The sequence below is a fragment of the Phyllobates terribilis genome, unplaced genomic scaffold (genome assembly GCF_046119375.1).
Source record: "Phyllobates terribilis strain yellow unplaced genomic scaffold, ASM4611937v1 Scaffold_10__3_contigs__length_209671492, whole genome shotgun sequence".
NCBI classification, from domain to species: domain Eukaryota; kingdom Metazoa; phylum Chordata; class Amphibia; order Anura; family Dendrobatidae; genus Phyllobates; species Phyllobates terribilis.
This window is the reverse complement of record NW_027362770.1, coordinates 177527308-177554640: the sequence shown is the minus strand read 5'-3', so window position 1 is coordinate 177554640 and position 27333 is coordinate 177527308. Positions and strand designations below refer to the sequence as shown.

The following is a 27333-nucleotide window of genomic DNA, read 5'->3' as shown; positions in this document are numbered from 1 at the left end:
TGAGTGGAGGACAGAGGAGCCAGTACTACAGGTAATGAGTGGAGGACAGAGGAGCCAGTACTACAGGTAATGAGTGGAGGACAGAGGAGCCAGTACTACAGGTAATGAGTGGAGGACAGAGGAGCCAGTACTACAGGTAATGAGTGGAGGACAGAGAAGCCAGCGCTACAGGTAATGAGTGGAGGACAGAGGAGCCAGTACTACAGGTAATGAGTGGAGGACAGAGGAGCCAGCACTACAGGTAATGAGTGGAGGACAGAGGAGCCAGCGCTACAGGTAATGAGTGGAGGACAGAGGAGCCAGTACTACAGGTAATGAGTGGAGGACAGAGGAGCCAGTACTACAGGTAATGAGTGGAGGACAGAGGAGCCAGTACTACAGGTAATGAGTGGAGGACAGAGGAGCCAGTACTACAGGTAATGAGTGGAGGACAGAGGAGCCAGTACTACAGGTAATGAGTGGAGGACAGAGGAGCCAGTACTACAGGTAATGAGTGGAGGAGAGAGGAGCCAGTACTACAGGTAATGAGTGGAGGACAGAGGAGCCAGCACTACAGGTAATGAGTGGAGGACAGAGGAGCCAGTACTACAGGTAATGAGTGGAGGACAGAGGAGCCAGTACTACAGGTAATGAGTGGAGGACAGAGGAGCCAGTACTACAGGTAATGAGTGGAGGACAGAGGAGCCTCTTAAAGAAGAAGTTACAGGTCTGTGAGAGCCAGAAATCTTGCTTGTTTGTAATTGACCAAATACTTATTTTCCACCAAAATTTAAAAAAAATTTCTTTCCAAATCAGAGAATGTGATTTTCAGGATTTGTTTTCTCATTTTGTCTCTCATAGTTGAGGTCGACCTATGATGTCAATTACAGGCCGAACTCATCTTCTTAAGAGGGAGAACTTGCACAATTGGTGGCTGACTAAATACTTTTTTCCCCACAATATATCCACAAATGATGAAGTCCTTGTGAATGTCAAGGACAAGAAAATTGATTTTTGATCAATTTAAGTCTAACCTAAAGTAGGACATATCAAGAAAATGGAGTCATAGCTCATTGGAAAAGATAACTGTGAGTGACCAAAGAGGCAAAAGAAACCTTCGGAGAAACTTGGGTGTCTTAAGAACCTTCTTGAAAAACATCCATATGGTCACCGGGAATTGATCTCATCTATATATATAATTGTCTTATCCCGTCTGTCTGTCTGTCTGTCTGTCTGTCTATCTGTCTGTCTGTCTGTCTGTCTGTCCAGGAAATCCCGCGTCGCTCATTGGTCCGGCAGCGGCCAATCAGCGCCGCGGGATTTCAGAAAAAAGATGGCGGCCGTTAGCGGCTCATCTGCGGGACGGAGCTCAGCGGTGTTGCAGCCGGGAGATGAGTGCCGCGAGGCGCTCATCTCCCGGCCGGTACCAGCAGAAGGACCTCGACCGCCGGACCCATCTGCGGGACGGAGATGCAGCCGGGAGATGAGCGGCGCGAGGCGCTCATGTCCCGGCCGGTAGCAGCGGAAGGACCGCCGACGTCGCTGACATCCATGCGGAAGGGAGGACCGGGGAGCGGCGCTGCGGGTCGGGATACTTCTGCTGCGAGCGCCCGCTCATGTCCCGGGTTCTCGCTGCGGAAGTATCCGCACAGGCAGCGCCGCTCCCCGGTCCTCACCAAGACGATTCGATGATTGGTCGCGGTCTTCGGACCCGACCAATCACTGATCTTAGCGCAAAAGTTAAATACCGCTGTGCTGATTGGTCGCGGACGCTGCCCGCGACCAATCACCGATTTGGGCGCCAAATTTAAATATAGGCCGCGACCAATCAGCACAGTAGTGGTTAACTTTAGCCGCAAGATCAGTGATTGGTCGCGGGCCAAGACCGCGACCAATCAACGATTTGTGCGGCACATTTAAATAGCGGCAGCGACCAATTGGATGTCAGCGCCGCTCCCCGGTCCTCCCTTCACACCCTAGCCGCATGGATGTCAGCGGCGCTGCCTCTGCGGCTACTTCCGCTGCGAGAACCCGGGACATGAGCGACTGCTCGCAGCAGAAGTATCCCGACCCGCAGCGCCGCTCCCCGGTCCTCCCTTCACACCCTAGCCGCTGATGTCCCCACAGTATCCGCATGGTGTTACAAAGGTCCGGACATTGGTGTTATAAATCACTGATTGGTCGCTGGCGGTGCCCGCGACCAATCACTGATTTGGGCGCCAAATTTAAATATCGGCCGCGACCAATCAACGATCTTGGCTCCACATTTAAACACCGCTGTACTGATTGGTCGCGGCCGTTATTGAAATGTTGCGCCCAAATCGGTGATTGGTCGCGGGCAGCGGCCGCGACCAATCAGCAGAGCGGTGTTTAACTTTAGCGCCAAGATCACTGATTGGTCGCGTGCGGAGAGCGCGACCAATCTGCGAATCGTATTGGTGAGGAGCGGGGAGCGGAATCGTATTAGTGAGGACCGGGGAGCGCCGCTGCCTGTGCGGCTACTTCCGCTGCGAGAAACCGGGAGATGAGCGACTGCTCGCAGCAGAAGTATCCCGACCCGCAGCGCCGCTCCCCGGTCCTCCCTTCACACCCTAGCCGCTGATGTCCCCACAGTATCCGCATGGTGTTACAAAGGTCCGGACATTTGTGTTAAAAATCGCTGATTGGTCGCTGGCGCTGCCCGCGACCAATCACCGATTTGGGCGCCAAATTTAAATATCGGCCGCGACCAATCAGCACAGCGGTGTTTAAATCTGGAGCTAAGATCGGTGATTGGTCGCGTCCGATATTTAAATTTGGCGCCCAAATCGGTGATTGGTCGCGGGCAGCGCCAGCGACCAATCAGCGATTTTTAACACAAATGTCCGGACCTTTGTAACACCATGCGGATACTGTGGGGACATCAGCAGCTAGGGTGTGAAGGGAGGACCGGGGAGCGGCGCTGCGGGTCGGGATACTTCTGCTGCGAGCGCCCGCTCATCTCCAGGCTTCTCGCAGTGAAAGTATCCGCACAGGCAGCGGCGCTCCCCGGTCCTCACTAATACGATTCCGCTCCCCGCTCCTCACCAATACGATTCGCTGATTGGTCGCGCTCTCCGCACGCGACCAATCAGTGATCTTGGCGCTAAAGTTAAACACCGCTCTGCTAATTGGTCGCGGCCGCTGCCCGCAACCAATCACCAATTTGGGCGCCACATTTAAATAGCGGCCGCGACCAATCACCGATCTTGCCGCCACATTTAAACACTGCTGTGCTAATTGGTCGCGGACCCCAGACGCGACCAATAAGCGAGATTGGCACCAAATTTAAACAACGCTCTGCTGATTGGTCGCGGCCGTCAGCTGCGACTAATCAGCGATTTTGGCGCCAAATTTAAACACCGCTCTGCTGATTGGTCGCGGCCGGCGACCAATCAGCGATTTTGGCGCCAAATTTAAACACCGCTCTGCTGATTGGTCGCGGCCGCCATCCGCGACCAATCAGCGAGATTGGCGCCAAATTTAAACAACGCTCTGCTGATTGGTCGAGGCCGGCGACCGCGACCAATCAGCAGAGCGATGCAGAGCAGGGTTTAAATTTGGCCCCAAAGTCGCTGATTTGTCGCGTCTGATGGCCGCGACCAATCAGCAGAGCGTTGTTTAAATTTTGTGCCAAAATCGCTGATTGGTCGCGGCCGGCAGCCGCGACCAATCAGCGATTTTGGTGCCAAATTTAAACCCCGCTCTGTATCGCTCTGCTGATTGGTCGCGGTCGGCGCCCGCGACCAATCACCGATATTGCCGCCAAATTTAAACACCGCTTTGCTGATTGGTCGCGGTTACCAAATTTAAACGCCGCTCTGCTAATTGCGCCCCGTCGGCCGCATACCTATTCTAGAATACCCGATGCGTTCGAATCGGGCCACCATCTAGTATATTAATAATATATTTCAACCCAATCATGATAGGTTAAAACCATACTTCATCCACCTATAATTACAAGATTTCTTTTTGAAGAGGATGTGTCACGTTGAACATAGTGTCTGATCGAACAGCAGAATGTTCTAGAGCAGGAGGAGCCGAGCAGATTGATATATGACATTGTGGGAAAAGATTCAGTAGAACTTATATTTTATTCATTTAAATCCTTGATCCTTTTATGGCTAGGAGTCCAGTAGGCGGTCCTAACCATTGAGTGACCGCCTACTGGACTCCTGTACAGAAGAGGAATTTAAATGGACAGAATACAGGTCATACTGGATCATTTTCCACAAAATTATATATCAATCTTCTCAGCTCCTCCTGCTCTACACCACAGATAAGACTATTGTAAAATGTGACAGGTCCCTTTTAAAGGGATATTACTCTTTAATATGTCACCTGGTTGGGGGCCTATGGAATGTAATTTAGCTACTTCTCTTAGTAAAAGCGTTAATAGTGGTCTATAAAGAGTCATGTTTTGAGCATTTTGTCAGGAAGTGCCCCGAAAGAAATGTGACCCTAATATTTTTTTTTAATGGGTGGGCAGATCTTATGATATGTCAATCTGTCCCTCTATCAAGAACTAAGGGTCTTACTTTTGCTATAGACAGAAAAACCACTCTATCAATTTCACTTTCTGTCCATTTTGATGATTTTGAGGGACAGTAAAGTCCCTTGAAATCTTTAGACTACAGGAAAATGTCCCGATTGAAAGACAATCATCAATTAATCTTCTAGGGAATATAGAGTCTGTTTTTTTTTTTAGTTTCCTCTTGAAAATTAGAACTCCCCCTTTAAGCCCCTCCCCTTTTAAAGTGCCACTTTAAACCCCTCCCACTTTGATGGATTTTCCTCGGAAAGGTTGAGATATTGCAGCAAACATCATTGAACCATCCTAAGAAAGTAGAGAAAAAAAAGTGATCTTTTGCCTTTGACCCATCTAGAATTGACATTAATTACAGCGGGCAGCGAGGAGATTGATTCTACACCCCATTAACTTCTAAACTGGTATGTCATGCTACCGCTGCCTACGCCAAGGACGACTTTATGGCGAGCAGCTCCAGAAATAAATAAACCTCGTTTAGAGTCTTGTGTTTCTCGCAAATTAACGAGGCGCTTTTAACGGGATTTATCATAGCGGAATAAGCATTTAAAGAACCATTACGAAGTATACACAGTCATAAAAATCGCCCACACCCTAATGGCTTAAAGAGTCATTTCCGAGTGCGACTTTGTCTACATTTCATAAAATTATGGAGCTTGTAGCCATTAAATGCTACATCTAAGTACAGGCTTAATAGAACGTGTCAGTCTCCGCGCTCGTAATGACAGCAGGGTACAGGCAAACAGCTCTCGCTACAAATGAGGGGGTCTCGGTGGGTGTACCCCAAGCTTGGTTTCATACTTTACGACATGGTACATTAAATGCTCACATTAAGTCCACAAATAGCAAAAAGACTTTTGCAGATGGCAACACATTCCGCCTAAAATAAATATTTAATAATATTGGTCAGGGCAAACATATTAATATATAACGTCCCTGGTGGTGTAGGGGGGTTTATAATACATCTAGGGGTCTAGATGGCCTTAGTGGTTAATTGTGATTTAGGGGATAGTGGTCCTGTATTATCCCTCGGGGTCTAGAATAGTAGATAATACTGGATCACTATCCCCTAAATCACAATTAACCATTAAGGCCTTGTAGACCCCCAGATGTATTATGTTGATAATTCATAATACACCTGGGGGTCTAGACGGCCTTAGTTGTTATTTGTGATTTAGGGGATAGTGGTCCTGTATTATCCTGCGGGTCTACAGAAATATAATGATTAATATATAGTGCCCCAATGGTGTAGAGGGGTTTAGCTGTTAATACATAATACATCTGGGGATCTAGACGGCCTTAGTGTTTAATTGCGATTTAGGGGATAGTGGTCCTGTATTATCCCTCGGGGTCTAGAGTAGTATAGTGATTAATATATAACATCCCTGGTGGTGTAGAGGGGTTTAGCTGTTAATACATCTGGGGGTCTAGAGGGCCATCCCCAGGGATAATACTGGACCACTATCCCCTAAATGACAATTAACCACTAAGGCCTTCTAGATCCCCAGATGTATTATGTTGATAATTCATAATACACCTGGGAGTCTAGACGGCCTTAGTAGTTAATTGGGATTTAGGGGATAGTGGTCCTGTATTATCCCGGCGGGTCTAGAGTAATATAATGATTATTATATAATGTCCCTGGTGGTGTAGAGGGGTTTAGCTGTTAACACATAATACATCTGGGGGACTAAACGGCCTTAGTGGTTAATTGGGATTTAAGAGATAGTGATCCTGTATAATTCCTGGGGGTCTAGAGTAGTATAATGATTAATATATAACATCCCTGGTGGTACAGAGGTGTTTAGCTGTTAATACATAATACATCTAGGGGTCTAGACGTCCTTAGTGGTTAATTTTGATTTAGGGGATAGTGGACCTGTACTATCTCTGGGATCTAGAGTAGTATACTGATTAATATATAACATCCCTGGTGGTGTACAGGGCTTTAGTTGATAATACATAATACATTTGGGGGTCTAGATGGCCTTAGTGGTTAAGTGTGATTTAGGGGATTGTGGTCCTGTATTATCTCTGGGGGTCTAGAGTAGTATAATGATTAATATATAACATCCCTGGTGGTGTAGACGGGTTTAGCTGTTAATGCATAATACATCTGGGGGTCCAGATGACCTTAGTGGTCAATTGTGATTTAGGGGATAGTGGCCCTGTGTTTTCCCTGACGAGACAGAGAACCAAATGTTTCATGTTGATCTGGACACATGATATAAGAAAGGCTGCAAAGCATAATAAAATGAGTTTTTTTGGCCTCATTGTGGAGATATTAGCAATCAAAGTATTTGGTAGCTAATGAGTTGATTTTGTTAAGTCCAAGTGAGTGTCATCAGATAGTTTTCACTGGGTGGCGTGTATTTCTTCCCCCTGTATGATGTTGACCAATCAGAAGCAGGCAACAACACTCAAGGGAATGAAGAACACGCCCCCACCATAACTTAGAAGAGGCTACTCATGTGTGAGACATATAATGACACAGGCTGATCTCACTGTAAAGTGATTACAAGTTGACCTGAGTGTCAATACTAACACCCTTGAGCTTTCGTCTCCTAGCAGTCAGTGTGATGGGAGGAGCAGTACAGCTGAGTTTAGCTGTGCCACATTATAAACCCTTTTATCATCTCTCCTTTCATAAAACTGTCAGGTCTGCTGTACTGCCCCTCAACACACAGACTGCACGGAAATGAGAGCTCAATGGTTGTGCTCAACCTGCTCTCATGATGGGAGGGGCAGTACAGCTGAATTTAGCTGTGTCACATTATAAACCCTTCTATCAGCTCTCCTTTCATGGTACAGTTACCTCTGCTGTACTGCCCCTCAACCCACAGACTGCAAGGAGATGAGAGCTCAAAGGTTGTGCTCAACCTGCTCTCACTGCAGAGCAATTACAAGGTGCCCTGAGCACAGCAGACCTAAGTATGATTACTGACACTTTTGACCTCTAATTTCCTCCCAGTCCATGTAGAAGAAGGGGCAGTACAGCTGAGGTGACAGTGCTATGAAAGCTGATAGAAGGGTTTGTAATGTGACAAAAACTAAACTCAGAAGTACTGCCCCTCCCTCCACAAGGACAGCCAGGAGATGAAAGATCAAAAGTGTCAATAATCACACTCAGGTGTGCTATGCTCACAGCAACTTGTAATCACTCTGCAGTGAGTAGCTATTGTGGGGGTGTGTTCTTCATTCTTCTGTGTGTTGCTTCCTGCTTATGATTGGTCAACAACAACCTACAGGGGGAAGAAGTACATGCCCTCAGTGAAAACTATCTGAAAACGCCCGCTTGGACTTAACAAAAATTAACCCAGTAAGTACCAAGAAGAAATACAGTTTACGAGCATCATTTTCATTTGGGGTGGTCCAGATTGCCCCCCATCTTTCCCAAGTATTGTGGCCATATTGGCTGTCACCGAGCTATAAAAGAACCAATAGACAGAGTTTTCCTTTAATAAACTAGTAGATGAAAACACCCTTTAAGACTACAGAGGGAAATTTAGGATATTCTATTCCAACATAACAAACAGTACGTAAGACCCCTCCTCCGCCTGTTAATATCGCAAGGAGGAGAAATAAAGAAAAAAAAAATCCACAGAAAATCAACAGAAGTCAGAGACAGATAAGGACTGAGGCCTCCATGTCCGGCCGGACCCTAATTATCCTCTCGCCTCTTTATCCTGGATCATAAAGACAGCCAGGGCTTTTATAACCAAGACTTCTTGTATTTTATCTTTTTTTCTCTTTTTTTTTTAAGATGCGGTCCCACCACACATTCTAGAAGTCGAAGACGCGCGACGACAATCATCGATCCCCCGGAATGGAGATAGATGAAACGAACGGGAAGCAATCTGTGAGCTTCTGATAATAGGATCAACATAGACTCAATTTCATGTAGACACCAATTTTAACAAAATGACTGATGCCTGTCGGATGGTTTTTATTTATTTTTTTTTCATTTTTTTTCGGTCCGGACTAAACCCTTTGAATAAAATGTACCGCCATTCTGTGCTGGAATGAGATGTGATGGGCTCATTTAAAGCCTTATTTTTCAACCATTTATTTCTTCTATCATAAAAAAAAACAGTAGTCTTAAAAAAATATGCCGTTTTATGTATACAGCGCCCATGCAGACCTATGTATCGTCATGATTTTTCCCTGCTCCATTCGCTGCTGTCTGTCAGCTGTATAATACAGTCAACATCTGCACGTAACAGCAGTAAATGGAGCTAAGCTCCGATTGCTGCTGTCTGCCAGCGGCATCATACAGATAAGCTCCAATCGTTGCTGTCTGCTGGCTGTATTATACAGTCGACATCTGCACGTAACAGCAGTAAATGGAGCTAAGCTCTGATCTCTGCTGGCTGCCGGCTGTATTATACAGCCAACATTTGCATGTACCAGCAGCAAACGGACCTAAGCTCTGATCGCTGCTGGCTGCCGGCTGTATTATACAGCCAACATCTGCACGTAACAGCAGTAAATGGAGCTAAGCTCTGATCGCTGCTGTTTGCTGACTATATATTAAAGCCAACATCTGCATGTAACAGCAGAAAATGGAGCTAAACTCTGATCACTACTGTCTGCAGGCTATATTATACAGCCGACATCTGCAAGCAACAGCAGCAACCAGAGCTAAGCTCCGATCGCTGCTGCCTGTCGACTGTATTATACAGCCGACATCTGCACATAACTGCAGCAAACAGAGCTAAGCTCCGATCGCTGCTGCCTGTCGACTGTATTATACAGCCAACATCTGCACGTAACAGCAGTAAATGGAGCTAAGCTCTGATCGCTGCTGTTTGCTGACTATATATTAAAGCCAACATCTGCACGTAACAGCAGAAAATGGAGCTAAACTCTGATCGCTGCTGCCTGTCGACTGTATTATACAGCCGACATCTGCAAGCAACAGCAGCAACCAGAGCTAAGCTCCGATCGCTGCTGCCTGTCGACTGTATTATACAGCCGACATCTGCACATAACTGCAGCAAACAGAGCTAAGCTCCGATCGCTGCTGCCTGTCGACTGTATTATACAGCCGACATCTGCACATAACTGCAGCAAACAGAGCTAAGCTCCGATCGCTGCTGCCTGTCGACTGTATTATACAGCCGACATCTGCACATAACTGCAGCAAACAGAGCTAAGCTCCGATCGCTGCTGCCTGTCAACTGTATTATACAGCCAACATCTGCACGAAACAGCAGCGATTGGAGCTAAGCTCTGATCGCTGCTGTCTGCCGGCTGTATAATACAGCCGACATCTGCATGTAACAGCAGCAAACAGAGGTAAGCTCTGATCGCTGCTGTCTGCATAATACAGACGACATCTGCATGTAACAGCAGCAAACAGAGCTAAGCTCTGATCGTTGCTGTCTGCCGGCTGTATAATACAGCCGACTTCTGCATGTAACAGCAGCAGACAGAGCTAAACTCCGATTGCTGTTGTTTGCCGGCTGTATAATACAGTCAACATCAGCATATAACAGCAGCAAACGGAGCTAAACTCTGATCGCTACTGCCGGTCGACTGTATTATACAGCTGACATCTGCACGTAACAGCAGCGATCGGAGCTAAGCTCTGATAGCTGCTGTTTGCCGGCTGTATAATACAGCCAACATCTGCATGTAACAGGAGCAAACGGAGCTAAGCTCTGACCGCTGCTATCTTCCGGCTGTATTATACAGCTGACATCTGCACATAACTGCAGCGAACAGAGCTAAGCTCCGATCTATGCTGTCTGCTGGCTGTATAATACAGCCGACATCTGTACGTAACAGCAGCGATAGGAGATAAGCTCCGATCGCTGCTGTCTGCCGGCTGTATTATACAGCCGACATCTGCATGTAACAGCATCAAACAGAGCTAAGCTCCGATCTATGCTGTCTGCCGGCTGTGTTATACAGCCGACATCTGCACTTAACAGCAGCGATCGGAGATAAGCTCTGATCGCTGCTGTCTGTATAATACAGCCGACATCTGCATATAACAGCATCAAACAGAGCTAAGCTCCGATCATTGCTGTTAGCCCTTTGAATGACAATGTTAATTTCTATCTGGGGCAATTAAGTACAGGGTCACGGGGGGCTTCATAAGAGAACATGAAAAATTTGAATCACCACTTTTTCCTCATCAAAAGTAAAGACAGTAAAAAAAAAAACATATTGAGCATCAAAATCTATCAAAATATAGATGGGTAACTTAATAAGACAATGCAGTGTCTGCACTATATGGCAATATTATATGTTCATTATTGAATATTTAATAAAAAGTATCAGGTCGATACTATATGGCAATAATATGAGGGGACCTGTATGACAGCGTTGCGTGGGGTTTACACAGCTCTGTTTTTACTCACTGTAACAGTAGTATTATATAATCACTATATGGCGGTATTATTGATATTATTGTTATTTGGCTCTATATTGCGCCATTATTTATGAAACTATCATCAAATTTGCCATACGAGCTCAATTGCTTATCATGAAAAGGGGGGCAGCTATTCAGAAGTACAATCGTGAGAATATGACAAAGGGGTGGTCCAAGGGTTGTACATTTCCAGCACTGACCAGATCATATCGCCATCTGCTACATACCGTCAAAGTGTCCAGTGAACAGATAGATCCACGTGACAGCTGGAACGAAGAGGAGGGTGAAAGATGCTGCCAGGAACTTCCTTCTCCCCCTGCAGAATCCCAGCATTCTCTCAGAATTGGGCGATCCCAAAGGTCACCGAGGTTCCTACGCCGGGAGCATCGTCACTTGTTCCACCGGCATGAGGAAGGCCTAGAGGAGAAAGGAGAAAGGATCCAGCATGAGAGCAAGACCAGAGGAGAGCACCAATCCAGCCGGCACTGCTGGCCAGCATGGAAGGGGTGGCATACAGGGTACTCAGACTGGTGACTGATGAAGACAGGAGATGTCCAGGTTATACCAGCTGTACATATATAAGCATATACCGGAGATGTCCAGGTTATACCAGCTGTACATATATAATTATATACAGGAGATGCCCAGGTTACACCAGCTGTGCATATATAATTATATACAGGAGATACCCAGGTTATACCAGCTGTACATATATAATTATATACAGGAGATGCCCAGGTTATACCAGCTGTACATATATAATTATATACAGGAGATGCCCAGGTTATACCAGCTGTACATATATAATTATATACAGGAGATATCCAGGTTATACCAGCTGTACATATATAATTATATACAGGAGATGCCCAGGTTATACCGGCTATACATATATAATTATATACAGGAGATATCCAGGTTATACCAGCTGTACATATATAATTATATACAGGAGATATCCAGGTTATACCAGCTGTACATATATAATTATATACAGAAGATACCCAGGTTATACCAGCTGTACATATATAATTATATACAGGAGATATCCAGGTTATACCAGCTGTACATATATAATTATATACAGGAGATGCCCAGGTTATACCGGCTATACATATATAATTATATACAGGAGATATCCAGGTTATACCAGCTGTACATATATAATTATATACAGGAGATATCCAGGTTATACCAGCTGTACATATATAATTATATACAGGAGATACCCAGGTTATACCAGCTGTACATATATAATTATATACAGGAGATGCCCAGGTTATACCAGCTGTACATATATAATTATATACAGGAGATGCCCAGGTTATACCAGCTGTACATATATAATTATATACAGGAGATATCCAGGTTATACCAGCTGTACATATATAATTATATACAGGAGATGCCCAGGTTATACCGGCTATACATATATAATTATATACAGGAGATATCCAGGTTATACCAGCTGTACATATATAATTATATACAGGAGATGCCCAGGTTATACCAGCTGTACATATATAATTATATACAGGAGATGCCCAGGTTATACCAGCTGTACATATATAATTATATACAGAAGATACCCAGGTTATACCAGCTATACATATATAATTATATACAGGAGATACCCAGGTTATACCAGCTGTACATATATAATTATATACAGGAGATGCCCAGGTTATACCAGCTGTACATATATAATTATATACAGAAGATACCCAGGTTATACCAGCTGTACATATATAATTATATACAGGAGATATCCAGGTTATACCAGCTGTACATATATAATTATATACAGGAGATGTCCAGGTTATACCAGCTGTACATATATAATTATATACAGGAGATGCCCAGGTTATACCAGCTGTACATATATAATTATATACAGAAGATACCCAGGTTATACCAGCTGTACATATATAATTATATACAGGAGATGTCCAGGTTATACCAGCTGTACATATATAATTATATACAGGAGATGCCCAGGTTATTGCAGCTGTACATATATAATTATATACAGGAGATACCCAGGTTATACCAGCTATACATATATAATTATATACAGGAGATATCCAGGTTATACCAGCTGTACATATATAATTATATACAGGAGATGCCCAGGTTATTGCAGCTGTACATATATAATTATATACAGGAGATGCCCAGGTTATACCAGCTGTACATATATAATTATATACAGGAGATGCCCAGGTTATACCAGCTATACATATATAATTATATACAGGAGATATCCAGGTTATACCAGCTGTACATATATAATTATATACAGGAGATGCCCAGGTTATACCAGCTGTACATATATAATTATATACAGAAGATACCCAGGTTATACCAGCTGTACATATATAATTATATACAGGAGATATCCAGGTTATACCAGCTATACATATATAATTATATACAGGAGATGTCCAGGTTATACCAGCTGTACATATATAATTATATACAGGAGATATCCAGGTTATACCAGCTATACATATATAATTATATACAGGAGATGTCCAGGTTATACCAGCTGTACATATATAATTATATACAGGAGATGCCCAGGTTATACCAGCTGTACATATATAATTATATACAGGAGATGCCCAGGTTATACCAGCTATACATATATAATTATATACAGGAGATATCCAGGTTATACCAGCTGTACATATATAATTATATACAGGAGATGCCCAGGTTATACCAGCTGTACATATATAATTATATACAGAAGATACCCAGGTTATACCAGCTGTACATATATAATTATATACAGGAGATATCCAGGTTATACCAGCTGTACATATATAATTATATACAGGAGATGCCCAGGTTATACCAGCTGTACATATATAAGTATATACCGGAGATGTCCAGGTTATACCAGCTGTACATAGATAATTATATACAGGAGATGCCCAGGTTATACCAGCTGTACATATATAATTATATACAGAGGATACCCAGGTTATACCAGCTGTACATATATAAGTATATACCGAAGATGTCCAGGTTACACCAGCTGTACATATATAATTACATACAGGAGATACCCAGGTTATACCAGCTGTACATATATAAGTATATACCGGAGATGTCCAGGTTATACCAGCTGTACATAGATAATTATATACAGGAGATGCCCAGGTTATACCAGCTGTACATATATAAGTATATACAGAGGATACCCAGGTTATACCAGCTGTACATATATAAGTATATACCGGAGATGTCCAGGTTATACCAGCTGTACATAGATAATTATATACAGGAGATGCCCAGGTTATACCAGCTGTACATAGATAATTATATACAGGAGATGCCCGGGTTATACCAGCTGTACATATATAATTATATACCGGAGATGCCCAGGTTATACCAGCTGTACATATATAATTATATACCGGAGATGCCCAGGTTATACCAGCTGTACATATATAATTATATACCGGAGATGCCCAGGTTATACCAGCTATACATATATAATTATATACAGGAGATGCCCAGGTTATACCAGCTGTACATAGATAATTATATACTGGAGATGCCCAGGTTATACCAGCTGTACATATATAATTATATACCGGAGATGCCCAGGTTATACCAGCTGTACATATATAATTATATACCGGAGATGCCCAGGTTATACCAGCTATACATATATAATTATATACAGGAGATGCCCAGGTTATACCAGCTGTACATATATAATTATATAACGGAGATACCCAGGTTATACCAGCTGTACATATATAATTATATACCGGAGATGCCCAGGTTATACCAGCTGTACATATATAATTATATACTGGAGATGCCCAGGTTACACCAGCTGTACATATATATACAGGAGATACCCAGGTTATACCAGCTGTACATATATATACAGGAGATACCCAGGTTATACCAGCTGTACATATATAATTATATACAGGAGATGCCCAGGTTATACCAGCTGTACATATATAATTATATACAAGAGATACCCAGGTTATACCAGCTGTACATATATAATTATATACAGGAGATACCCAGGTTATACCAGCTGTACATATATAATTATATACAGGAGATGCCCAGGTTAGACCAGCTGTACATATATAATTATATACTGGAGATGCCCAGGTTATACCAGCTGTACATATATAATTATATACAGGAGATGCCCAGGTTATACCAGCTGTACATATATAATTACATACAGGAGGTACTCAGGTTATACCAGCTGTACATATATAATTATATACAAGATATGCCCAGGTTATACCAGCTGTACATATATAATTATATACAAGAGATGCCCAGGTTATACCAGCTGTACATATATAATTATATACAAGAGATGCCCAGGTTATACCAGCTGTACATATATAATGCAGAAGATGCCCAGGTTATACCAGCTGTACATATATAATGCAGAAGATGCCCAGGTTATACCAGCTTTACATATATAATACAGAAGATACCCAAGTTATACCAGCGGTAAATATATAATACAGAAGATGCCCAGGTTATACCAGCGGTAAATATATAATACAGAAGATGCCCAGGTTATACCAGCGGTAAATATGTAATACAGAAGATGCCCAGGTTATACCAGCGGTAAATATATAATACAGAAGATGCCCAGGTTATACCAGCGGTAAATATATAATATAGAAGATGCCCAGGTTATACCAGCGGTAAATATATAATATAGAAGATGCCCAGGTTATACCAGCGGTAAATATATAATATAGAAGATGCCCAGGTTATACCAGCGGTAAATATATAATACAGAAGATGCCCAGGTTATACCAGCGGTAAATATATAATACAGGAAATGCCCAGGTTATACCAGGATGCTCCATATGACTAGATAGATGAAGATGTAGGAGTCTTCCTGACTTTGTCCCTCGGGATGGAGGATAATAACAGATACATTATCACAAGATGAAACCTCCCACTCTGAATCGCTTTTTTACGAAGATCCAGACAAAGAAGAAGCGTCTCCGCCACTTTCCGCACAAATTAACATTAAGTACCAGCACTCCAAGCTGCAAGACTTTCTCAAAAATAATTTAAGTAGGACGGATAATATATTCGGAGTAAAATTGCCTGTATGAAGTAATCTCGCCGCTGCGCACGGGGCACACCGGCTCATTCTCCTCCGGAGCATTGTACTGGCGCGGGCGCCGATGGGTGTCTGACTTCCCTTATAGACTTTTAAATCAGGCTCCTTACGTCTTCATCTCATTCACTTCACAACGGGATTTAAGAGCTGGAAGCAGAAAATAACTTTTTGCCATAGTTTCAACTCTCTCTTAAAGGGGATACATCACTGAAAACTTATTTTTGGAGGGGCTCATTTTGGCTCGCCAAATCCAGAGATGAGCGCTGTGAGATGGCCAATTTTTAAATAAAATCTGATTTCGGGATACCCTGTTGGGAGACATTTCTGCTACAGGTGTCTATATGTGGCCACCCGGTGGTTGTGATGTGAACTGCAGCCTATCCAATGTTTTGCTAACATGGCCCCATATTGGATAGTTAGAAACTGGAGTCCTTAAAGAAATTTGTACTTGTTCGGTCCTCTCCATTGAGTACCGAGCAGGGACGGCCTACCTGTTACCAGTGTCCTAAAAGGTCCTTGAAAGAAGTGTTGAGTAGTCCATAGTCAACAAATAGAGATATAATTTGTATACCTCTTCCCAGGGTGCATTCCCTATAGGACTACCTAAGAGAACCAGTACCATTACCATTAATGGATGGTACTGGTTCCAGGATAGGGGACATTATACAAGGATCGGGCCTAGGATGGGGGACATTATACCAGGATGGGGGACATCATACCGGGAATGGGCCCAGGATGGGGGACATTATACCAGGAAGGGGAACATTATATTAGGATGGGGGACATCATACTGGGAATGGGCCCAGGATGGGGGACATAATACCAGAATGGGGGACATCATACCGGGAATGGGGCCAGGATGGGGGATATTATACCAGGTAGGGACCCAGAATGGGAGACATTATACCAGGAAGGTGCCCAGGATGGGGGACATTATACAAGGAAGGGGCCCAGGATAGGGGACATTATACCAGGAAGTGGCCCAGGATGAGGGACCTTACACCAGGATGGGGGACATTATACCAGGAATGGGTCCAGGAGTATGGACATTATACCAATATGGAGGACATTATACATGGAAGGGGCACAGGACAGGGGACATTATACAAGAATGGACGACATTATAACTGGAAGTAGCCCAGGATGGGAGACATTTTACTAGGATGGGGGACATTATACAAGGAAGAGGCCCAAAATGGGGGACATTATATCAGGATAGAGGACATTATACCAGGAAGGGAACCAGGATGGGAAACATTCTACCAGGAATGGGCTTAGGATGGGAGAAATTAAACCAGGAATGGGTTCAAGATGGGGGACATTATACCATGATGGAAGATATTTTACCAGGAAGGGGCCCAGGATGGTGGACATTATACAAGGAAGGGGCCCAGGATGGGGGACATTATACCAGGATGGAGGACATTATACATGGAACGGAACCAGGATGGGGAACATTATACCAGGAATGGGCTCAGGATGGGGGACATTATACTAGGATGGGGCCCAGGATGGCGAAAATTATACCAGGAATGGGTTCAAGATGGGGGACATTATACCAGGAAGGAGGACATTTTACCAGGAAGGGGGCCCAAGATGGGGATCTTTATACCAGGGTGAGGGTCCAGGAAGGGACCCAGGATGGTGGATATTATATCAGGATGCAGGACATTATACATGGAAACGTCGCATGATGAGGGACATTATACCAGGATGGGAGAAATTATATTAGGAATGGGCCCAGGATGGGGGACATTATACTAGGATGAAGGACATTATACATGGAAGAGAACCAGGATGGGGAAAATTATACCAGCAATGGGCTCAAAATTGGGGACATTATACCAAGAAGGGGCCCAGGATGGGGTAAATTATACCAGGATAAGAGACATCAGACCAGAAAGGGAACCAGGATGGTAGACATTATATCAGGATGCAGGACATAATACATGGAAATGTCCCATGATGTGGGATATTATGCCAGGAAGGAAACTAGGATGGTGGACATTATACCAGAAAAGGGCCCAGAATGGGGGACATTATAACAGGAAGGGGCCCATGATGGGGGACATTATACCATGAAGGGGCCCAGGATGAGGGGCATTATACCAGGAATGGGCTCAATATGGGGGACATTGTACCAGGATGGAGGACATTATTCCAGGAAGGGGCCTAGAATGGGGAACATTATACCAGGATGGGGAACATTATATTAGGATGGGAACTACGGTGGTGGACATTATACAAAGAATGGGCACAGGATGGGGGACATTATACCACGAAGGGGGACATTATACCAGGAAAGGGCCCAGGATGGGGGACATTATACCAGGAAGGGGCCACAGTATACAAAATCTTTAGCTTTCTCACCATAAAAAGAAAGTAGCCCAGGCACATTTCTTGCACAGGGGCCCCAAGCTGTCAGTGTCTTCCGCCTGGAAGTCTCCCTATACCAGTACTGCCCCAGTACTAAATTGTACTATTATATGCAAATAGTGCAGAGCTAATTTGCATATTTTTTTCCCAGGGTGCATTCCCATTGTACTTGGATCTCCGCAAGGAGTACCAGAGCCAAAATTACACTGACCTGAATTTTTTGAGGGGGCGGGGTTGCTCTTTAACTCCCTCCGATATTAGCAAGGACAGGCCCAGCAGTTACAGGGTTACACCAGGGCGATGCCCGCACCCGGGGCTGGTATTCCACCGTTTCATTGGGCAGATAATTATAGCGCCAAGGAGCGACTCTGCGACAAACACTAGAAGCTGTCAAGTCCAGGGAAATCATATTTGTCCTGATCACACAAAGCGAAATTCTCCCCAATTTGTCCTGATTTGTGAACGCTTTTGAGCCGCCTGTCACAGCTCATCAGGCCACGCACCAGATAAGATCCCAATTTGCTCCAGTTTATTAGCACGCCTTGAAAAGAGAGGTCACCCCGATTATTTATGACACCCCCCTCTCCGAACACACGCACACGCCGCCTGTCAACACTAATAAAATGGCAGCTCGCAAGGCGACGGCAGGCGGGAGATGAAAGCTCACACAATTTGCCTATTAAGTCCGCAGCCAGAAGCGAGCTGGAAGATGGCAACGGCTGAGAAGTGACACTATAATATGGTGCAACCCACCCCCTGCCCCGGAGGAAGAAGAAGGGGCGCTGGGAAGGGAGGAAGAAACACTGGTACAAAACCCAAACGATATCCACGCAGAATACAGGGCCGACAACCCAGAATGGGCAGAATCAGAGACCCCATAACCAGTGCTGGAAAAGTGCCACCCTATAACCTGAAATAGTAGTGTAACCCCATAACCAGTGCCGGAAAAGAGCCACCCTATAAACTGAAACAGTAAAGTAACCCCATAATCAGTGCCGGAAAAGAGCTACCCTATAAACTGAAACAGTAGAGTAACCCCATAACCAGTGTCGGAAAAGAGGCACCCTATAAACAGAAACAGTAGAGTAACCCCATAACCAGTGATGAAAAAGTTCCACCCTATAAACTGAAACAGTAGAGTGACCCCATAACCAGTGCCGGAAAAGTGTCACCCTATAAAATGAAACAGTAGAGTGACCCCAAAACCTGTGCTGGAAAAGTGCCACCCTATAAACTGAAATAGTAGAGTAACCCCATAATCAGTGCCGGAAAATGCCACCCTATAAGCTGAAATAGTAGAGTAACCCCATAACCAGTGCTGGAAAACAGCCACCCTATAAGCTGAAATAGTAGAGTAACCCCATAACCAGTGCCAGAAAAGAGCCACCCTATAAACTGAAACAGTAAAGTAACCCCATAACCAGTACCGGAAAAGAGCCACCCTATAAACTGAAACAGTAGAGTGACCCCATAACCAGTGATGAAAAAGTGCCACCCTATAAACTGAAACAGCAGAGTAACTCCATAACCAGTGCCGGTAAAGAGCCACCCTATAAACTGAAACAGTAGAGTAACCCCATAACCAGTGATGAAAAAGTGCCACCCTATAAACTGAAACAGTAGAGTAACCCCATAACTAGTGCCGGAAAAGAGCCACCCTATAAACTGAAACAATAGAGTGACCCCATAACCAGTGCTGGAAAAGTGTCACCCTATAAACTGAAACAGTAGAGTGACCCCATAACCTGTGTTGGAAAAGTGCCACCCTATAAACTGAAATAGTAGAGTAACCCCATAATCAGTGCCGGAAAAATGCCACCCTATAAGCTTAAATAGTAGAGTAACCCCATAACCAGTGCTGGAAAAGTGCAACCCTATAAGCTGAAAGAGTAGAGTAACCCCATAACCAGTGCTGGAAAAGTGCCACCCTATAAGCTGAAATAGTAGTGTAACCCCATAACCAGTGCCGGAAAATAGCCACCATATAAACTGAAACAGTAAAGTAACCCCATAACCAGTGCCGGAAAAGAGCCACCCTATAAACTGAAACAGTAGAGTAACCCCATAACCAGTGCCGGAAAAGAGCCACCCTATAAACTGAAACAGTAGAGTTACCCCATAACCAGTGATGAAAAAGTGCCACCCTATAAACTGAAACAGTAGAGTGACCCCATAACCAGTGATGGAAAATTGTCACCCTATAAACTGAAACAGTAGAGTGACCCCATAACCTGTGCTGGAAAAGTGCCACCCTATAAACTGAAATAGTAGAGTAACCCCATAATCAGTGCCATAAAAATCCCACCTTATAGGCTGAAATAGTAGAGTAACCCCATAACCAGTGCAGGAAAAGTGACACCCCTTAAGCTGAAATAGTAGAGTAACCCCATAATCAGTGGCAGAAAAGGGCCACCATCTAAGCTGAAATAGTAGAGTAACCCCATAACCAGTGCTGGAAAAGTGCCACCCTATAACCTGAAATAGTAGAGTAACCCCATAACCAGTGCTGGAAAAGTGCCACCCTATAAGCTGAAATAGTAGTGTAACCCCATAACCAGTACCGGAAAAGAGCTACCCTATAAATTGAAACAGTAGAGTAACCCCATAACCAGTGCCGGAAAAGAGCCACCCTATAAACTGAAACAGTAGAGTAACCCCATAACCAGTGATGGAAAAGTGCCTCCCTATAAACTGAAACAGTAGAGTGACCCCATAACCAGTGCCGGTAAAGAGCTACCCTATAAAATGAAACAGTAGAGTGAACCCATAACCAGTGCCGGAAAGTGTCACCCTATAAACTGAAATAGTAGAGTAACCCTATAACCAGTGCTGGAAAAGTGCCACCCTATAAGCTGAAATAGTAGAGTAACCCCATAATCAGTGCCAGAAAAGGGCCACCCTCTAAGCTGAAATAGTAAGGTAACCTCATAACCAGTGTTGGAAAAGTGCCACCCTATAAGCTGAAATAGTAGAGTAACCCCATAATCAGTGCCAGAAAAGGGCCACCCTCTAAACTGAAATAGTAGAGTAACCCATAACCAGTGTTGGAAAAATGCCACCCTATAAGCTCAAATAGTAGAGTAACCCATAACCAGTGTTGGAAAAGTGCCACCCTATAAGCTCAAAGAGTAGAGTAACCCATAACCAGAGTTGGAAAAGTGCCACCCTATAAGCTGAAATAGCAGAGTAACCCCACAAACAGTAAAGCAGTGTGCCCCTATAATCAGTGCAGCAAAGAGATCCCATAACCAGTGAGGCAGAGTGCCCCTGTAATCAGTAGAGCAAAGAGATCCCATAACCAGTGAGGCAGAGTGCCCCTATAATCAGTAGAGCCGAGGGAGAAGAGTGCCACCCAACAAACACGACTAGTATGGTGCCACCATAATCAGTGCAGTAGCGTGACATCATACACTATGTACTTGGTGAGTGCAGAGTGGCACCATAAACAGCACAGCATGGTGACCGCCCATAAACAGCACAGCATGGTGACCACCCATAAACAGCACAGCACGGTGACCGCCCATAAACAGAACAGCACGGTGACCACCCATAAACAGCACAGCACGGTGACCGCCCATAAACAGCACAGCATGGTGACCGACCATAAACAGCACAGCACGGTGACCGCCCATAAACAGCACAGCACGGTAACCGCCCAAAAACAGTTCAGCATGGTGACTGCCCATAAACAGTTCAGCACGGTGACCGCCCACAAACAGCACAGCATGGTGACCGCCCATAAACAGCACAGCATGGTGACTGCCCATAAACAGTTCAGCACGGTGATCGTTCATAAACAGCACAGCATGGTGACCGCCCATAAACAGTTCAGCACGGTGACTGCCCATAAACAGTTCAGCACGGTGACCGCCCATAAACAGCACAGCATGGTGACCGCCCATAAACAGCACAGCACGGTGACCGCCCATAAACAGATCAGCATGGTGACCGCCCATAAACAGCACAGCATGGTGACCGCCCATAAACAGCACAGCACGGTGAATATCCATAAACAGCACGGTGACAGCCCATAAACTGCACAGCATGGAGACCGCCCATAAAGTGCACAGCACGGTGACCGTCCATAAACAGTTCAGTACGGTGACCACCCATAAACAGCACAGCATGGTGACCGCCCATAAACAGCACAGCACAGTGACCACCTATAAACAGCACAGCACGGTGACCGCCCATAAACATTTCAGCATGGTGACCGCCCATAAACAGCACAGCACGGTGATCGCCCATAAACAGTTCAGCACAGTAACTGCCCATAAACAGTTCAGCATGGTGACTGCCCATAAATAGCACAGCACGGTGACCGCCCATAAACAGCACAGCATGGTGACCGCCCATAAACAGCATAGCACGGTGACCGCCCATAAACAGCACAGCACGGTAACTGCCCATAAACATCACAGCACGGTGACTGACCATAAACAGCACAGCACGGTGACCGCCCATAAACAGCACAGCACGGTGACCGCCCATAAACAGCACAGCACGGTGACCGCCCATAAACAGCACAGCATGGTGATCGACCATAAACAGCACAGCACGGTGACCGCCCATAAAAAGCACAGCATGGTGACCGCCCATAAACAGCACAGCAAGGTAACCACCCATAAACAGATCAGCATGGTGACCGCCCATAAACAGCACAGCATGGTGACCGCCCATAAACAGCACATCACGGTGACTGTCCATAAACAGCAGGGTGACAGCCCATAAACTGCACAGCATGGAGACCGCCCATAAAGTGCACAGCACGGTGACCGCCCATAAACAGTTCAGTACGGTGACCACCCATAAACAGCACAGCATGGTGACCGCCCATAAACAGCACAGCACAGTGACCGCCCATAAACAGCACAGCACGGTGACCGCCCATAAACACTTCAGCATGGTGACCGCCCATAAACAGCACAGCACGGTGATCGCCCATAAACAGTTCAGCACAGTAACTGCACATAAACAGTTCAGCATGGTGACCGCCCATAAATAGCACAGCACGGTGACCGCCCATAAACAGCACAGCATGGTGACCGCCCATAAACAGCATAGCACGGTGACCGCCCATAAACAGCACAGCACGGTAACTGCCCATAAACAGCACAGCACGGTGACTGAACATAAACAGCACAGCACAGTGATCGCCCATAAACAGCACAGCACGGTGACCGCCCATAAACAGCACAGCAGGGTAACCGCCCATAAACAGTTCAGCATGTTGACCACCCATAAGTAGCACAGCACGGTGACCACCCATAAACAGCACAGCATGGTGACCACCCATAAACAGCACAGCATGGTGACCGCCCATAAACAGCACGGTAACTGCCCATAAACAGTACAGCACGGTGACCGCCCATAAACAGCACAGCATGGTGACCGCCCATAAACAGTTCAGCACGGTGACTGCCCATAAACAGTTCAGCATGGTGACCGCCCATAAACAGCACAGCATGGTGACCGCCCATAAACAGCACAGCACGGTGACCGCCCATAAACAGTTCAGCATGGTGACCGCCCATAAACAGCACAGCATGGTGACCGCCCATAAACAGCACAGCATGGTGACCGCCCATAAACAGCACAGCATGGTGACCGCCCATAAACAGCACAGCATGGTGACCTCCCATAAACAGCACGGTGACAGCCCATAAACAGCACAGCATGGAGACCGCCCATAAAGTGCACAGCACGGTGACCGCCCATAAACAGTTCAGTACGGTGACCACCCATAAACAGCACAGCATGGTGACCGCCCATAAACAGCACAGCACAGTGACCGCCCATAAACAGCTCAGTACGGTGACCACCCATAAACAGCACAGCATGGTGACAGCCCATAAACAGCACAGCACGGTGACCGCCCATAAACAGCACAGCACAGTGACCGCCCATAAACAGCACAGCACGGTAACTGCCCATAAACAGCACAGCACGGTGACCGCCCATAAACACTTCAGCATGGTGACCGCCCATAAACAGCACAGCACGGTGACCGCCCATAAACACTTCAGTATGGTGACCGCCCATAAACAGCACAGCACGGTGATCGCCCATAAACAGTTCAGCACAGGAACTGCCCATAAACAGTTCAGCATGGTGACTGCCCATAAATAGCACAGCATGGTGACCGTCCATAAACAGCACAGCATGGTGACCGCCCATAAACAGCATAGCACGGTGACCGCCCATAAACAGCACAGCACGGTGACTGCCCATAAACAGCACAGCACGGTGATCGCCCATAAACAGCACAGCGCGGTGACCGCCCATAAACAGCACAGCACAGTGACCGCCCATAAACAGCACAGCATGGTGACCGACCATAAACAGCACAGAACGGTGACCGCCCATAAACAGCACAGCACGGTGACCGCCCATAAACAGCACAGCAGGGTAACCGCCCATAAACAGTTCAGCATGTTGACCACCCATAAATAGTACAGCACGGTGACCACCCATAAACAGCACAGCATGGTGACCACCCATAAACAGCACAGCATGGTGACCGCCCAAAAACAGCACGGTAACTGCCCATAAACAGTACAGCACGGTGACCGCCCATAAACAGCACAGCATGGTGACCGCCCATAGACAGTTCAGCACGGTGACTGCCCATAAACAGTTCAGCACGGTGACCGCCCATAAACAGCACAGCATGGTGACTGCCCATAAACAGCACAGCACGGTGACCGCCCATAAACAGCTCAGCATGGTGACCGCCCATAAACAGCACAGCACAGTGACTATCCATAAACAGCACGGTGACAGCCCATAAACAGCACAGCATGGAGACCGCCCATAAAGTGCACAGCACGGTGACCGCCCATAAACAGTTCAGTACGGTGACCACCCAAAAACAGCACAGAATGGTGACCGCCCATAAACAGCACAGCACAGTGACCGCCCATAAACAGAACACCATGGTAACTGCCCATAAACAGCACAGCACAGTGACCGCCCAAAAACAGCACAGCACGGTGACTGCCCATAAACAGCACAGCACGGAGACCGCCCATAAACACTTCAGCATGGTGACCGCCCATAAACAGCACAGCACGGTGATCGCCCATAAACAGTTCAGCACAGTAACTGCCGCAAAACAGTTCAGCATGGTGACCGCCCATAAACAGCACAGCACGGTGACCGCCCATAAACACTTCAGCATGGTGACCGCCCATAAACAGCACAGCAAGGTGATCGCCCATAAACAGTTTAGCACAGTAACTGCCCATAAACAGTTCAGCATGGTGACTGCTCATAAATAGCACAGCACGGTGACCGCCCATAAACAGCACAGCATGGTGACTGCCCATAAACAGCACAGCATGGTGACCGCCCATAAACAGCACAGCGACCGCCCATAAACAGCACAGCACGGTGACCGCCCATAAATAGCACAGCACGGTGACCGCCCATAAACAGCACAGCATGGTGACCGCCCATAAACAGCACAGCACGGTGACCGCCCATAAACAGTTCAGCATGGTGACCGCCCATAAACAGCACAGCATGGTGACCGCCCATAAACAGCACAGCACGGTGACTGTCCATAAACAGCACGGTGACAGCCCATAAACAGCACAGCATGGAGACCGCCCATAAAGTGCACAGCACGGTGACCGCCCATAAACAGTTCAGTACGGTGACCACCCATAAACAGCACAGCATGGTGACCGCCCATAAACAGCACAGCACAGTGACCACCCATAAACAGCACAGCACGGTAACTGCCCATAAACAGCACAGCACAGTGACCGCCCATAAGCAGCACAGCACGGTGACTGCCCATAAACAGCACAGCACGGTGACCGCCCATAAACACTTCAGCATGGTGACCGCCCATAAACAGCACAGCACGGTGACTGCCCATAAACAGCACAGCACGGTGACCGCCCATAAACACTTCAGCATGGTGACCGCCCATAAACAGCACAGCACGGTGACCGCCCATAAACAGCACAGCATGGTGACTGCCCATAAACAGCACAGCATGGTGACCGCCCATAAACAGCACAGCGACCGCCCATAAACAGCACAGCACGGTGACCGCCCATAAATAGCACAGCACGGTGACCGCCCATAAACAGCACAGCATGGTGACCGCCCATAAACAGCACAGCACGGTGACCGCCCATAAACAGTTCAGCATGGTGACCGCCCATAAACAGCACAGCATGGTGACCGCCCATAAACAGCACAGCACGGTGACTGTCCATAAACAGCACGGTGACAGCCCATAAACAGCACAGCATGGAGACCGCCCATAAAGTGCACAGCACGGTGACCGCCCATAAACAGTTCAGTACGGTGACCACCCATAAACAGCACAGCATGGTGACCGCCCATAAACAGCACAGCACAGTGACCACCCATAAACAGCACAGCACGGTAACTGCCCATAAACAGCACAGCACAGTGACCGCCCATAAGCAGCACAGCACGGTGACTGCCCATAAACAGCACAGCACGGTGACCGCCCATAAACACTTCAGCATGGTGACCGCCCATAAACAGCACAGCACGGTGACTGCCCATAAACAGCATAGCACGGTGACCGCCCATAAACAGCACAGCACGGTGACTGCCCATAAACAGCACAGCACGGTGATCGCCCATAAACAGCACAGCGCGGTGACCGCCCATAAACAGCACAGCACAGTGACCGCCCATAAACAGCACAGCATGGTGACCGACCATAAACAGCACAGAACGGTGACCGCCCATAAACAGCACAGCACGGTGACCGCCCATAAACAGCACAGCAGGGTAACCGCCCATAAACAGTTCAGCATGTTGACCACCCATAAATAGTACAGCACGGTGACCACCCATAAACAGCACAGCATGGTGACCACCCATAAACAGCACAGCATGGTGACCGCCCAA

At 46.1% G+C, this 27333-nt stretch overlaps 1 protein-coding gene across 1 annotated transcript in view; it reads right to left on the bottom strand.

Annotated features, from left to right (window-relative positions):
* LARGE1 (LARGE xylosyl- and glucuronyltransferase 1) overlaps positions 1-27333 on the bottom strand; it is a 521095-nt gene that overhangs the window by 334360 nt on the left and 159402 nt on the right. Inside the window, exon 2 of the mRNA XM_073650219.1 lies at positions 11150-11339. Within this exon, the coding sequence (XP_073506320.1) occupies positions 11150-11255 (106 nt within the window). The 5' untranslated portion in view covers positions 11256-11339. The remainder of the gene's footprint in view (positions 1-11149; positions 11340-27333) is intronic.